The following is a 16,491-nucleotide window of genomic DNA, read 5'->3' as shown; positions in this document are numbered from 1 at the left end:
ATAAACAGTAATGCTTTAAATTAGTGTTTGGTGAAGATTTTTATTTTTTTGTACATAAGCTCTTAAGTATACCATTGTCAATTACAGAAAGGGGATTTATCAAAAATACTTAACTACAATCAAAACTTTTGATTCAGCTAACCACCTGGATGCACACTAAACTCCAACGATCTAGCACTGTCACCCTCTCTGCTAGTGCCGCTTGCCTGTTCCAACAGGCAGTGGTGTTGTTGACACCCCTATTCCATGAGCCTACAATTCATGTGATTGGGAACAATATGGGGAAGCAGCAGCAGTGACAGCACCATTGTGTGTCTGATAGAGAGGTCTGTCTTCTTAACGGAGGGGAATCTTGGAGCCTTCTGGTGGATCTGAAGAACTCCACACAACAGAAATGTAAGATGTTGCATTTTTAATCTTTACATAAATGACCCACACACAAAACTAAATCTTAAAGCAATGCCGTTGGGTCCTGCGGCTATACCCCAGACCAGAGGGTATTGCTCTTTTTATGTCGGCATTGTGACTGGCGACATTGTAAATGTTACTAATCACACTATTGACATTGTCAACCTGTCAGCACAATTGACCTAAGTCTAAGTAGCTATTCTAATATTGACGGCTGAGTGTCACTCTCATTGTTGGACTTGAGCTATATAAGTGTCGGATCAGGAGATACTGGAAAACACAATCTTGGAAAAGGCAAACATTCTCTTTGAGTCAATGGTTGATTATGCCCAACATGAATTCTATGTTATAGTGAGTCCACAATTCGAAATGCTTATGGTCTTGCCAGAGACAAGACTGAATTATTCCATAGTGCTGTCATTTTTACAGGATTACGTACTAATTAACTAGCCTGCCTCAATATTCACCCACAGTCTAGTGTGGATGTTGGAATGGCAAAGCACTGACAGCATCTTTTGATGTCTTATATAAGTGGATATATTTGGAGTCACAAACCTGAATTTTCCACACAATTTATGTAAAAACTTATAAGGTGTGATGTTGGCAGAAAACAGACATATAAAAAGCTTGAGTATCTTCGACCTATAAAGGAGTGTACTGTTTATTAGAAATTGTGCCACTTTTTCTCCTGTTAAGAGGTGCTTCAAACTTAATTCTGCACCACTCCCTACTATTCACTTAATTGAAAAAATAATAATAATGTTTTCTATACCTTACCTTTTTTACACACATTGAAGACCTTATTTAAATCTCTCTAACAGCAATGCGGTTATGACCAATACCAGTGATGACAACAAGCCAGTATAAATCACTGTTTAAGTGTGTGAACACATTACACACCATGTTATTGGTGACATGTGGGGCAATTGCAATGGAACAATCTTAACCCCTCACTCTCCTGGCAATGCAAAGTTTGCCCCTCTTGTAGATCCAAGTGATCCCTGAATAATATCATGTTGCATTAGTATATTAGAGATAACGATACCTTCTATTTAAATGACAAGAGTCTTTATTATACAGTAGAATAAAGTGGGCTCATGACTGCTATGGGGCAATATAGTATCACTGTAAAAAAGTGCACTATATTTTCAAGAAACAAAAGTAAAACCACACATTATGAATTAATTGTGCCTGAAAAGCTTGAGTCCCATCCATGTCCAGAGATGAAAAAACACATACACCGGCAATGTGATTGGGAGCAGCAGGCTGTAGAAACACACACTTGCTGTGCTGGTACACCCTTGGGGGAAATCACTGTCCACAGAAGCAGAATAGAAAATACCAGTCAATGACAAGAGCGGCACCAGCACAGTCAGCGTGGGGAGAGACAGATACATGGCTTCAGGACTGACACAATGATACTCAACAAGGTTATTCTGATGTGTTTTCAGTTTCTTTGGGCTTCTGGGCTTTGTGAATCATCCTTGCATCCTGAGGAATCATATTGGGTATGCCATCTACTATAGGATAAGCAATGCCCAGCTCATCATTAATTAGCGCACTAGTGGATTCATCATACCTACAACAAAAGGCAAACAAAAAAAAAACATATGTAAGAGATTCTGTATTAGGGAAATTGTTTAATGTAGAATATACAGCATTTTTCCTTTCAGCTTTCATATCCTGTAATCTGAATCTGCCTCAAATCTAAGATGAACTTTAAAACAAATTTTAACAAGCTATAGGAGGGAAAATATATAACAAAACCAAAGATCCAAGCAGTAAATATATCCCAAGGTTATAAAAGGTGTATTGAAAGTACTACAACCAGGGCAGTTCATATACTAATTAAAGTCAGTTGCTAATTGGAAATTGATGTAGTGAATGTGGCACTGCACTATTAGGCGTCTGTGCTGTAAGGCTTTTTTTCTTTTAATGCTATTGTATGCAAAAGCTCAAAATAGTCATTTTTGTAAATAACACCACTCGCCTAATGTATTTATTTGTTAGATATGAGCCATATCTGACCATATAAAATATTACATGCAAAGTAATAATGATCTGCCTTCTAAGGACTGCCACTCTGCATAAATGCCCAACTATTATATCATCTGCCACATATCAGCAGATTTGAATTTGACATGGTGTCATCTTTTCGCACCATGCACTTTCACTGTCACAGACTTTACAAGAAACTTTTAAAAAAATATAAAAACAATAAAAATAAAATGTAAAAGCCTAAAGAAGTGATCAAACAGAACAAGCAAATGCAAAATACAGAAGATTAAAAAGCATAAATGCAATATACACAAGATGTAATAAGCAAGGTATACAACATGTAGTACAGAATACACAGGAGGCATAATACAAGGACACACAGGTGGACAAGGTGGGGGCAGAAAAGAAGGCAGGAGACAGGCCTTGCTTGTGGGAGATTACAATCTTATGGGCCTTGTCTATGAATATTTATACTATGAATAAAAACAAAAAAGAGTTTACTAGTTAGCAGAACACAAGAGAGTGTGTGTGTGTGTGTGTTAGGGAATTTAGACTGTAAGCCCCAATGAGGCAGGGACTGATGTAAGTGAGTTCTCTGTACAGCGCTGCAAAATTAGTGGCGCTATGTAAATTAATGGTAATAATAATAATAATGAGGAATAAAATCATAGGCTCAGAAGCCCTGTCCTAAGAGATAATCCAACCATCTCATGTTATGCTTGCCTTTTTAGGTAATAGACTATTATATATATTTATCAATTATATATTTTAAAAATAGGTAATATGTGACTCAATGCTCAAATATATTACCTCAACGTTTTCCTAGAGAGAGGACAGACTAGGAACTGTAGCACTGCGGGATCAAACTCTCTGCCTCCACTGATCTCCTGCTCTGCAGACCTGAAGGTTGCAGATGTGTGCAGAGACTCCCGACTGACAGCTGGAAATGAGTTGAAGGCTGTAGACTCCGGACGTCTTGATAGAGATTTATATATTCCTCTATACACACTCATCCGCAACATGATCCACCAGCTAGACAAGGACAACACCAGCTCCTTACCCATAAATCTTTACTGCCTGAGCCACATCCTTCCTGTGCATGACTATACGATCACACACACTATAACAGCAGCAGAGCACATTAGTTCCTAGTAACTATGTGTTATAGAGGAAATATACATTTTTGAAAAGTGCTGGAGTTCCATTAGTTCTAAACTATCTGATCGTCACTGTGTATCTTCACAAATATACACACACCTATACCCGTGTGTATGTTTATGTACATATAGACTTTTGGGGCTTTAAGTACATGAGCGTTTGCTAAACCTAGACGTCAGTGATACACCTCCTACACCAATCAACTGCATTACAGCTAAGCTGTCAAGACTAGAGCCGCCCCTCCTATTGCCATAGTAAGGGAGTGTGTTTGTGTCAGGCTCTTGTCATTGGTTTGTGTATGCTGTCAGTCAATGGCAATAGAGGGAGGTGCTTGTGTGGGAGTCGTTTCCTAAACTTCCCTGTTATTATGTGACCAGAGAAGAAGGAGTCAGGTTGGGGAAGATTTGTGTGATCAGGGAACAGGTAAGCCGCAGCGTTCCATCACAACAAAGCCTCATTGTCTCCAACATTCTAATGGAACGTTGAGCCACAGCTTAGCAATTGGGGGCTGATTGTTATTACAGTAGATGCTCGTATAGTATCTCTCTCACTCAAGATTGTAATGGCTGATTATCTGGGAATTAACAATATTCCATAACCTAAATTGTGACTCATTGGAGACCACAAATGCTGCGCTTTTCCATATCTCTCGTCATCTAGTTTACTTAGGGGAAATAAACTTGTCTGGCCTTCAGATGCATGTTTTTCTTCTGAGCTACATCTTCTATCTTGCAGAACTTCAGAATGGTTAGAAAAATTGACATGTTTACTAAAATTCTGTATGGTTAGATTTTTGTACTAGGGTGTAAATGTGCAAGCAATATCGCAAACATCAGTGAAGTTTCCAATGAGTAGAGCTTTATCCAAGTCAATAAGATTTGGCAGGATGGCGTTAACAAGGATTTATTTGTTTTAAGCTGTGATCAGGACTCTGAGTTCCTATAAATCTGGTAAACAGCTGCTCATTTGTCGTCTTTATGGACACTATGGTATAGTATATATCCTAAATTCATGTGTGTCAACCTGACAAGGGTTGTCAATGTAAACTCTTTTTGCTGAACATTTTATAAAAAAAAATACAGATAGCACTTGTACTGACACATTATTATGCCATATCAAAATACAACAAAACAGATATTGCAAATAACATGTTCACACCCCTAAATAATGCTTAAGTCATTGATATGACTTAAGCATTTTTTTTTTACTGTCTGTACATTTTCAGACAGTTGTTAACCCGCAACCTTATTCATTTTGACACATTTGACAGTATCTTATAATAGATAAGAGATACCCAATACAGATATGTATGTATACTTGTCATATGTATGGGTATAGGGTATAAACACGCTAGCTCATTCTTCGATTCTTGCTCATCGCTATAGCTCCTCTGCTGTCACTGGCGTCAGAACAGATAGTAAGACAGCCACACTATTATTATTAATAAAGATATTTTGGAGCATACCTCCACTGACTTCCTGTGATTAAATGTAACTCCGTCTGCCTTATATGTTTGTATGCAATTTCGAAACAGTCACGCTATATTATGCAATACATGCACATTAATTTCCCTGTCTCTCTTGCATCATTTTATAAGAGGTATTCAGTGTCAGACTTGGCCCACAGGGAAACCAGTGGATAGGGCCCACCTAATGACGAGGAGACCTGCAAAGCTGTGGGGGAATTTGACAAATGAAAAATCTATATTTTCATTACATATTTAAAGTGAAATATGCAAATATGTGTAAATAAATATGGAGAAATGTATTCTTAATCCTACCTATAAGTGAAATCCAGTCTGTGCTGCTGCTGAATTCAGGCTGGTCTGGTCCAGGGTCCCTGATGCAACTCTGATGCAACTCAGTTCCTGCCATTTCCTCTTACTCTCCCCTCTCTCCCATTGCCGGCTTTCCCTGTTGATTCAGTACCTTCCTCAGTTTTCAGTCCTTAACACCCTTGAACCTCATACATCATATATGTCCCTTTGTTGCCCATGGTTCTTTGCCTTAATGTCTTTCAGCATTGCCTCTTGATGATTTTTCTGCCCTCTATCCCCTTACTTCCCTCACCTGCATGCTTTATATGTACCAGCTGACAAAAGTCATAGTAAAATACTGGAATAAAATATACATAAGGGATATATCTTTAAATAAAAAAAAGCCTTATCTGTGCGTCTTCCCTTAACTGCACCCACTATCTGTATCTCTTGTCCATCCCCATGACTTATAATGTATCCCTGGTCTCAGCTTTCTTTTATGCCCTCTTACTTATTATTCTGTCATCTTATCTTGCTTCTCTGCTGCTCTTATCTTATCTTTGATTTTAGGTCCCTTGTGCATTACTTGCTGCTTTGAGTATCCGCGACCCTTGATCTCACAAGTTTAAAGCTCTGCGCTCTACCCTGTGTGCAGCCAGTCCGAGGCACCCAGAGCCAGCACATTATTCTTATTTGGAGGAAAGTCCATGCGGGTGGAGCGGATCTGTCTTGCGCGGGGGCACATGCCGCCCCACCCCAATTATGACTCCTCTACTTCACTGTAAGTGGCTGGGGGCCCACGAGCATCAGGGGCCTATTGGGATTTCCCCGGCGTTCCAGTGGGCCGGTCTAACGCTGGAGGTATTTTTATATTTTACCACAATTAAAGTAATTATCTAATGCAGAGAAGCAAAATCATTTATGAGCAGTGACATTGACTGTTAATTCTGTTCATGCCTATAAACATTGGTAAAAGCCGGAAAATATATTCTTCCCAGTGCTGCATTCGATTTCATGCAGTTTACTCACGTATTTACAATATGTATATTGTGAGTGTGTGTGTATGTGTGTGATGTGGTGTATTTAGCTTCATTTTGCATAGCTCAAAACTGCAACCTATAATTAGTGATTAGCTCTTCTCCTTGCTGCAGTGTAGACAATGAAAACAAAAATGTCTCGTTGCTGGGATGTGGTTTCAGTGCACATTTACGCCTCTGAGAAGTGTTGGTAAATACCCCTTAATGTACCCCTCTTTTTTATTGACGAGATCCCCAGTAGTATTTGCAGTAGTACTGGGGAAGTGCAGATGTAGTTATCACAATCTCTTTTTAACATACATTACATGTTATATAAGGTGACATTTCTTTATTAACGCCATGGCAGCCATAACAAATGGATTAATTCCCTAGTCAGCTGAGTAGAAACAGGAAAAAAACACTCCCGGATGGTATATATTGTATAACTATATTGTGTGATTCCTTCTTCTCCTGGTGTCTTTTTCTAGTCTCTCGTCCGAATAAGCTGTGTGTAAGCATAGTGTAGTAGTTTTCTTTCTCCTTTTCTCTATTGGGCATTTACCTTTTTCCCAGTGGTTCCCGGAAGGGTCCCAGCGAGTTGCTACAATAGTGTAGCAAATGTGGCCTGACTTGTGAGCCTTCTCTTCGTCATGTTCCGGCTCAGAGATAAGTTCTTTCTGCATTTTTTATTAGTCAGCTAGTTAATTTTCATTCCCAGTACTATTTCAGAACCTGTTGAAGTAAAGATAACCAGGAAGTCTGAACGCCACGTTTGTGAAGCAGGTGGCAAACTTTTATCTGAGAATTGTGAAGGGACTTTCTGTACAGTTTGTATTTATCAGCCCAAAGGTCCCATTGCTCAGCATCCTGAATAGTTTGTGGAATTAATTTCTGAAATATTGAGAGCAGTGAAGGACACTTGTTTCACAAAGTACGAATTATATGTCTTCCTGGGTTGATTAGGTTCTCTCAGTGATCTGGAAAGGTTGTCTGACAGTAAATCGGGGAAAATCAGAGAAGATCCCAGGTCAGTTAACCCTGAAGTTGTGAATGTCCTCTTTTAACATATTAATAGAACTATGGGATTGATGATACACCAGTTCTTCCTCTCTCCAAGATTCTTTTTTTGGGGATTATCGGCGCAAAAGGAGAGTGTTCCAAGTGCACAAGGTTATTAAGGATCTCATTAATATGGAATGGGAACCACTAGACAGATGGCAGCCTATTCACTTGTTTGCATGTATCGTTTAAAGATAAATAGAAACCAAGGTGGTGTTTGGTGTCTAAAATGCTGTCAAAAAGTTTATGCTGCTGTATTCAGGCTTTCAACCAGGACCACTATTCCATTAGAGGATGGAAGGCCATTGAAAGATCCTATAGAATGGAAATTGGAAAGCTATTTCAAAAAACTTCATATTTCCTTGATGTAATGAGAAAATGGATTGACTTACTATGTGAAGCTTCACTAGACACGATTACTCTTTCTGCCAGAAGTATGGTTTCTTCTATGGTCACAAGGCGAGCTTTCTGGCTGTGTCCTTGGATGGGGGACCAACAGTCAAAGAGTCGTTTGGTCACAATTGCTTCTAAAAACACTTTTCAGGGATAAATTTGATTCAAAAGATTACTGGGGACAAATCTTATTATTTACCTCAAGACAAGAGGACAAATGCAAAACTTCCTTCCATAAATCTACCAGACGAAAATCTTAAGTTGAGCCCGCCTACATCTCCAAGGTCCTTGACCATAAAAGTGCTAGTAGTTCACATGGGTGCTCTGAAGAAAAGAGTCGATCTCTGACTCCCATGGGCAAGATGGCATATGAAGATCCTTCAGCTGGGTCCTCTCGCATCACTACAGAGCAAGAAGCAGTGCACGCAAACATTCTGTGGGGCAGCACGTGGCTTAGTGGTTCGCACTTCTGCCTCACAGCACTGGGGTCATGAGTTCAATTCCCGACCATATCATTATAACTGTGAAGTTTGTATGTTCTCCCCGTGTTTGCGTGGGTTTCCTCTGGGCACTCCAGTTTCCTCCCACACCCCAAAAACATACTGGTAGATTAATTGGCTGCTATCAGATTTGACCCTAGCGTGTGTGTGTGTCTGTTAGGGAATTTAGACTGTAATCTCCATTGGGCAGGGATTGATGTGAGGGAGTTCTCAGCACTGTGTACAGTTCTCAGGGCCCTGTACAGCGCTGTGGAAGTAGTGGCGCTATATAAATTGATGATGATGATGGGAGAAGACAACATTGGCAAAGACAACAGTGTAACAATTATCTCAGCAGACCCATCCAAGGTCTCCTTTAGTGTTTCTACCTCTGGCACATCCTCCCCTCCACTTCCACTATCTGCTGGGGTTCCACAAGGCTCTTTTCTTGGCCCTTTACTTTTTTCATTGTACATCTCTTTTCTTGGGGCACTAATTCGCTCATTCAGGCCTCCAATACCACCTCTACGCTGATGACACCCAAATCTATATCTCTTCCCCTGACCTCTCTCCTTCTATACTATCTTGTGTAACCATCTGTCTTTCTGCTATCTCCACGTTGATGTCCCAGCACTACCTAAAGCTCAACATGTTCAAAACAGAGCTTATCTTCCCACCTGCCCTCAAATCTCCCTCACTGTCAATAACACCACAATTTCCTCAGTCTCCTAAGCCCACTGCCTTGGTGTCACACTTGACTCCGCCATCTGCTTTATTCCTCACATCCAGACTCTCTCAGTGCTGTCAACTCCACCTTAAAAACATTGCCAGAATACGCCCTTTTCTTACTCAACATGCTACCAAAACACTTATCCATTCTCTCATCATCTCCCGTCTTGACTATTGTAACCTCTTGCTATCTGGCATTCCTGACACCCAAATAGCCACACTTCAATCCATCCTATATGCTGCTGCAAGACTGATCTTCCTCTCTCATCGCTCTACATCTGCTGCACCACTTTGCAAATCCCTACACTGGTTCCCTGTATCTTCCAGAATCAAATTCAAATTACTCACCCTTACCTACAAAGTCCTAAACAACAACACCGCTTCATAAATCTCATATCAAAATACACTTCCTCCTGCCCTCAGATTTACCTCTGACCTGCGCGTTGTCTCGGCTCTGGTAACCACCTCTCACTCCAACCTACAAGACTTCTCCCGTGCTGATCCCCAGTTATGGAATTCCCTACCATGCTCAATCAGACTTTCCCACAGCCTTCAAATCTTTCAATGCTCTTTGAAAGCCCCTTTTTTTTTTTAGAGTTGACCTTATACCCAAGAACACTATTCACACTGATGCACCCTCACAACTATCCCAATCTCCACTCTGAGCCACACTCGCTCCTCTTGTTTCAGCTGTGCCCTCTTCCCTTTAGAATGTAAGCTCTCTAATGAGCAGGATCCTCCATACCCTTTGTTTTTGTGTCTCCATTCATTTTGTCTGCCTTGTCTGTTCTTGTTTTACTTATGTCCTGTTTTATGTATGTTCTTGTCTTCCCTACTGTACAGCGCTGCGGAACACTGTGGTGCCTTACAAATCTATGATAATAATAATGGTTCAAATTCCCATCTGGAAGTTTGGACTTCCTCATATACGACAACTTGAAACACCAAAGCTGGTTGTCTGTGTGTTTTACAATAACTTAGCGAGTGCTCCAAGAATAGCTTTGGATTCAAGTACTGAGATCATTTCTACTGCACTAGGGACCAGTGCAAACATCCTCTTTAATGGTGTAGATATTGAGCGCCTGCATTTGAGGCTCGAGGGAGTCTCCAACAAGACTAGGGGGTATATTTACTAAACTGCGGGTTTGAAAAAGTGGAGATGTTGCCTATAGCAACCAATCAGATTCTAGCTGTCATTTTGTAGAATGCACAAAATAAATGAAAGCTAGGATCTGATTGGTTGTTATAGGCAACATCTCCACTTTTCCAAACCCGCAGTTTAGTAAATCTAGCCCCAGGTGATTTATGATATATTTCAAGCTAGAAAGTAAAACTGTACCTCTATTTATTAAAGGATTTGGGGGAGATTAATTCTATGGTGCAAATTAAACTTGAAGGATCCTACTTCTGCTAGCATTCTTGATTTGCTTCACCAAGGACATTGCCCTCACCACTCTAAAGGTTCTTGTATCTTAGCTTAGTTTATTTCTGGACACTAGATTAGCATCTGAGGACCTTATTTTTCAAAAAAATGTCAAGCAGTAAAGAGAATTTGTCATTTTCTACCATTTTGGAATTTCAAATTTGTCCTGGGTGATTTGTATGTCTAATCCCTTTGAGCCTTTGCCGGAGGTCTCACTCAAGTGTCTCATGCTTCAGGTGTTTTTTCTGGGACCAATCAAGGAGAGGAAGGGTTGCAAGCCCTATGGTGTAAAGAGCCATTTCTAAATATATATGGACAAAGTGGTGTTACGAACTAATCTTGGTTTCCTATCCATTTGGTTTTCATTTAAATCAGGAGATCATACTTCTATCTCTCTGTTCATAACTAACAAAAAGGAGAAAAGATTAAATACAATGTATTTTGTCAGAGCAATTGCCTCTCCAGAGCAAAAGAATTCTGAAACAACAGATCAATTATTTTTCCTTCCTGTAGAACCAGAACAAAGGACTTGCTCCATCCAAACATACACTTGCAAGATGGATCAGAGAGGTCATTGCATTGGCTTATAAGAGTAACAGTCGTGAGGTGCAGTAGATTTCAAGAGCCTATTCTACAAGGGTGGGAGCACTCCCTGGTCTTCAGGGCTCAGGCCTCAGCTGATGATCTCTACAAAGCAGCAGGGTTGTCATTGATTCACACCTTTACCAGACATTATCTTCTAGATGTGACATCTGCTGATACTTAGTTTGGAAGGTATATCCTTCTTGAAGCTATTTAATATTTTTTTTTTTCACTCTGCACTGTCGATTTTGCTTGAGCCCACCCACTTTATTGGTTGGTATGTACTATTCGTTATGGCTGCCATGGAGGTGATAAGGAAATTAGAGAATTATTACCGTTAATTTAATTTCCTTGAGATACTCCATGGCAGCCCAATATTCCCGCCCGTATTGTCTCCTTATATTTTCAGGAACAGCTTGGGAAGTTTCTAAAATACAACAGGGGAAAAAAATCATTCTACATATCTTCTGGGGGTGTTTCTGTCTCTACTCGGCTGACTAGTGAGTTATACCGTTGATTTCAGCTGCAATGGAATATCTCAAGGAAATTAAATTTAAGGGTAATAATTCTCTTATTTATTATAGGTTAATATTTAAATATCCAAATGTTTTTGTGTTATGTTCATGGCCAGTGTTTATGTCATGTTGGTAGATGTAGTATCCTGTGTTTGCAAAGAACAGTGATGGGAAAACTGCAACATATTTGGGGGCTTCAATGTGGCCCCAGACTCCTCCATTGGGCCACACATGACACTTTTTGGCTGCTATATAAACTTGTCAGACTGAGTATACTGATGCTCTAACATACCAGTGCCTGTACACACAGCCTTGCAGTTCATATAGCCAATGGTTTTGTTAGGTTCACAAGAAACTAGGGCCCAGCTAGCCAGTAAGTGTGTATTCCAAGTGACTGGGCATCTGCCAGTAATGTATCCTGGATAAGGGACCAACAGTAACCGTAATCCCAAGTATTATGCTGGGAGTATCAGTAATGCCCACTAATGTCATTAATAGCAGTGATGGTCAACAGGGTCCACAGTAACAGTAATAGCCAATGATGTCACTAGTAGCAAAAATTGCCAAAGTAGCAGCAATGGCCACAAGTGCCAGCAGTGTGCAGTGGTGACAAACCATTGCTGCTGCCCACTAGCTCCTCCTCCTGGCCAGTCATCTCTGAGGGATGTGCTGCTGGTTTCAAAGTGGTTGCCATTCGTAGCCAATTAGAAGACTGAAGTGCTTATTAATAATCAACATGGCAAACAATGTGGACACACCCTCTCCAATCCCCTTCCCTACCCAATCCTGGTAATCACCCTTAGTTACGTCATTTAGCAGAATGAGGAAAATAAGTGTGGTAAATAAATTGATTACTCTCATTGCCAGATATAATCCTTTTCTTCTGCTGCTGCCTTGGAACTGTATGAAAGATATCGTGTTCAGGACCGCAAGTTGCACATCAGGGACATAGAGTATACTGTGTAAAATGTATAGATTTACCTGCCCAAAAGCAGAGAAACTCTGGATAGTGTTTCAAATGTTGGCAAGTATAGAAGTGATGTATAGAGTTATAAATAAAATGTGAACACATACTAGTATAAGGACTGAAATGCTAATACTCCAAATGCATAACTATGTGCTTAAATATTAGGTCAAAGTATTGGAGTCTTGGCAAATCCAAATACATTTATATTGAGGTAAGTGAAAGGGGGGGGGGTGAGAAAAATAAAACATATTCATTTTATTTAGATTTTTTATTTTATACTTATTTATAGATTACACATCACAGTACTAGTGGGAGATCTGGGTCTTCTCAGATCTTGCAGTTTTCTTCCGTGTCCTGGAGATTTCTGGAGCTGTGGTACTGTAACGTGTGGCTGCATCAGTACAGCGTTGTACTGAACGCAGTGCATGGGGGAATTCCTAATTGTGAAATACATGAAATGTCAAGTGAGCCATTTAAGGCTAGACACAAATGACATACAGAAGCTACATGGTTACATTCCAGTTAATAATAATTATTGGTTTGAAAAACACCTATCGTGAAAGGGAGGTGTACTGTATGTTTATGTCCAGTGTGCACTATGGGGATTTGGCCAATTCACCAGATCCCAATCTTATCTGATATTACTGTGCTGGATTGTTCAAAGGAGAACTCCATCCAAAACGAAACATTTTGAGAGAAGCTCAGTAAATAGAATAAAATGTAAAGTCGACTTACCTTTCATGTTGACATACTGTGACCCCCCCCCCCCCCCTCTCTCTCTCTCTCTCTCTCTCTCTCTCTCCTGAAGGCTCCATGGGTCCAATGCTGACTATCGCTTGACTTCAGCCCTTTATTCCCAAGGGGTTGCAACAACAAATTAATTATTTTGAACCCCAAGTGTTCATTATCTGCTTTCCAGCAACCATTGCTTTGTTATAACTGGATAAATGGATGGAGCAGCACGGTGGCGTAGTGGTTAGCACTTCTACCTTACAGCACTGGGGTCATGAGTTCAATTCCTGTCCATGGCCTTATCTGTGAAGAGTTTGTATGTTCCCCCCTTGTTTGCGTAGGTTTCCTCCGGGTGCTCCGGTTTCCTCCCACACTCCAAAAACATACTGGTAGGTTAATTGGCTGCTATCAATTTGACCCTAGTCTGTCTGCCTGTCTCTGTCTGTGTGTGTGTTAGGGAATTTAGACTGTAAGCTCCAATGGGGCAGGGACTGATGTGAGTGAGTTCTCTGTACAGCGCTGCGGAATCAGTGGCGCTATATAAATAAATGGTGATGATGATAATGAATGGAATAGAGTAATGTAGAAATAAAGAACACTTTGATGAACATCAACATAAAAAATCTCTGGAAATGTCATGTACTAGGCCTGTGCTTTATTTGGACTATGTTTACTGTTTTTCGTTCACTTTTGTGAAAGGTGTAAAAGGTGTATGATTGGGGACTACCAATACTACTCTCTTTGCTTCCCATTCTTATTCATTTTGTGAAAGCAAAGCTTAGGTTGTATGTTACATCTCCAATATAAAGAGTATAGTGTATATATACTTGTATTGTAATTGTAAGCTCCCTTGAGCAGGGCCCTCTTTCCTTGTGTCCTCCTCCTCATCCTGTTTATCTTTAGCCTTCCGCCTCTTCTCTCCATTTCTTCACTTGATTCCTGCCCCCATCCATTTACTCTTCTCTAGTGCCTCATCTTCTGTACCTCTGCCTGATCCTGTAAGTAGTGCTCACTCTACTGGGCACTCCCCACCTCCCTCCTTCACTTCCATTTCCACCTGTAGGCTGGAAGTCACTTCTACCTCTTTGCCCTATGTACCTTTCTCTGCCTAGTTTGGTAATTACTTATACTTAATGCAACTTGTTTATTATTTTTGCACTCTTGTTTTTACTGCACTTTGCTTCTGTACTACCCTGTACGCCATATATTGTTACCCTGTCTTGTTATCCCATGCTCTATATACGACGCTGCAGACCCTTTGTGGTGCCTCATAAATTGAAGATAATAATGCGAGTGATTTTCCTATAGCAAACTTGTTTTAGTTTTAATCTCTTCACCAAGATACACGAGGTTGTAATTTCATTTGGAAAAGAAACTAACTGGGAGTAATTGTTTGAAAACTATTCCTACTCCCACTTCCTCAATATATAATCAACCAACCAAAGTGTACACGCCTATTATAACCCCCCCTTTAAACCCACACCCAAGCTAGGACATTGGGTAATAGTGAGCATGATCATGTGATGTACAGTAACACAAATAATCACAGACTGAAACAAATTATCCATTGATTGAAGGTTATATTTCACATTTCTGCTGCACAGTCTGAAACATCTTTGGGTTGTTGGTAATCTCATTTTGCCACTACCTCATTTCTCTACTTCTGTGTGGTGCCTGTAACTTTTATCTCCCATTATCTGGATTTCGAAGCTATCCCTACAGTTTGTTCATTAAGATACCTTTTCTGCTGGGTTCACATTAAAGTTCTTAATGCTGGTTTTTAATGTTCTGCTGGATCTTCACAGTGTGCTGATAGACTGAAACAAAGAATTAAATGCAATAATTTGCTATTTTGATTTAATCTGTTGATTTTTGCTTTTGGCATTTTGTTACCATTGTTTGTATTTCCATCACATGGTCTTGCTCACTATGGGTCAGAGTAGCCGTACGCCCGTTTGCGAATCATATCTTTTCGTTTTTTTCGCACTTTTCATGCTCAGAAAGGGAATTTACACAACTGCGGCTATTCGGACCTGCGACTTTTTGGCACTTATGTCTCCTTATGCTTGAAGAGGTGTGTGACGGGGGAGGGAAGGGGTGTTTTAACATAGGCAATGTGCAGTAAGGACAAGTTTGAGCAATTGTGGATTCAGACTGGGACGTAGTTGCAGATACGACTGAAAAACCGGTTTTATTTGCGGCTGGTGAACACGCAAATTGCTTGTAATTAGAGGTTTGCAAATAATTTGCCAGCGCTTATTGAGACTTTAGTAGTTGCTTGGCCATAGATTAGTATTTGTTGAGCACGTTGTACCAATGATAAAATAATTATTATTTTTTCTATGCATGTAGGGAAGTTATTCCAGCTGTATTAACTGTTAGCGAAGTTTAAATGCAGCTTCATAGAAATTGCGTTCATAACATATAAAATAAAAGGTTTTTGTACATGTTGGCAAGTTTGACGTGTCTGAGAGGTGTGACTGTTGTCAAGCTTCTGCTACTCGTTCAGACATGGACGCATGTTCAACTCTGAATACAACGTACATACACATGCACTTGTAAGCATCTTCTTCAGTCGCAAGTTATACTTGGGTCATTTCACATCAAATCAACATAGGGTTTCAACCTGACCATTTCAGATTGTAATGAAATTTGGTATAATAAATGCTGCCATGGGTGTAAAGAAAACCCCAAAATCTTAGGCTATGTACACTGGTTTTGAAGTTATATGCCTTTAAAGCTGCACTTTTTTAATGAAAATTTTGCATTTAATGTTTTTGTAAATTGCATTTGTGGCTCACCAAATTAAGTTAGAAAGTTGGGTAAGGTCTTATTTTTAACCCTCTTTTTATGTGCTTTCATATGACATATAACACAGCAGTGTGTTTCCATAAAAACTAAAAATGGCAAAATTCTCAAAAAGTCATATTTTTAAATTAATAAAATCCCCAAAGTTTTATTTTGGGATCATAACGGGATCATTTGCTACAAGAGCTTTCACTTTGGTCTGTTTGTTAAAATAATGAAAATGGGAACTATCTAGGCCGGTTCATTACTTTTAATTTATCTCCTTAAACAATCCTTTTGATGTATAGTATGTACAATGACACAGTATGTTAATAGTAGCAGGCCGTAGGACCCTACAATCCTCTGTGCCTTAGCAACAGTTGGATTTATTATTAACGAGTTAGGGTAATAAAAGTGTGAACAGTGGACTGTGATGACAGAGGTCTGTAGATCTTTGGAAGTAGCTTCTGGGCTCTTTTCTAAGAGCAT

The 16,491-nt window shown here is 39.8% G+C and overlaps 3 protein-coding genes across 3 annotated transcripts in view; 1 reads left to right on the top strand and 2 right to left on the bottom strand.

Moving 5' to 3' along the window:
• Nucleotides 1–20: 20 nt before the first annotated feature.
• PIGY (phosphatidylinositol glycan anchor biosynthesis class Y) lies at nucleotides 21–1,805 on the bottom strand. Its single transcript, XM_075201857.1, has one exon. The coding sequence runs from the start codon at nucleotides 1,803–1,805 to the stop codon at nucleotides 1,590–1,592; it is 216 nt and encodes a 71-aa protein (XP_075057958.1). The 3' UTR covers nucleotides 21–1,589.
• A 34-nt stretch (nucleotides 1,806–1,839) lies between these two features.
• On the bottom strand, nucleotides 1,840–3,718 carry PYURF (PIGY upstream open reading frame). Its single transcript, XM_075201845.1, has 2 exons — nucleotides 3,217–3,718; nucleotides 1,840–1,987 (listed from the first exon to the last, which is right to left on the bottom strand). Exons 1-2 carry the CDS (start codon nucleotides 3,468–3,470, stop codon nucleotides 1,840–1,842), a joined length of 402 nt encoding a protein of 133 aa, XP_075057946.1. The 5' UTR covers nucleotides 3,471–3,718.
• Nucleotides 3,719–3,889: 171 nt separating this feature from the next.
• HERC3 (HECT and RLD domain containing E3 ubiquitin protein ligase 3) overlaps nucleotides 3,890–16,491 on the top strand; it is a 74,726-nt gene continuing 62,124 nt past the window's right edge. Inside the window, exon 1 of the mRNA XM_075201832.1 lies at nucleotides 3,890–3,987. The gene's annotated coding sequence lies outside the window, so the exon portion shown is untranslated. The remainder of the gene's footprint in view (nucleotides 3,988–16,491) is intronic.

The sequence above is a fragment of the Mixophyes fleayi genome, chromosome 1 (assembly GCF_038048845.1).
Source record: "Mixophyes fleayi isolate aMixFle1 chromosome 1, aMixFle1.hap1, whole genome shotgun sequence".
NCBI classification, from domain to species: Eukaryota; Metazoa; Chordata; class Amphibia; order Anura; family Limnodynastidae; genus Mixophyes; species Mixophyes fleayi.
Note: the sequence above shows the minus strand (reverse complement) of the source record. Positions and strands in the feature narration are given on the sequence as shown.

Coding starts and splice junctions, on each gene's coding strand:
- PIGY (XM_075201857.1), bottom strand. CDS start 1,805: ATGTATCTGTCTCTCCCCACGCTGACTGTGCTGGTGCCGCTCTTGTCA.
- PYURF (XM_075201845.1), bottom strand. CDS start 3,470: ATGGGTAAGGAGCTGGTGTTGTCCTTGTCTAGCTGGTGGATCATGTTG. Junction 1,988..3,216: donor CTCTCTAGGAAAACGTTGAG/GTAATATATTTG, acceptor CTTTTGTTGTAG/GTATGATGAATCCACTAGTG.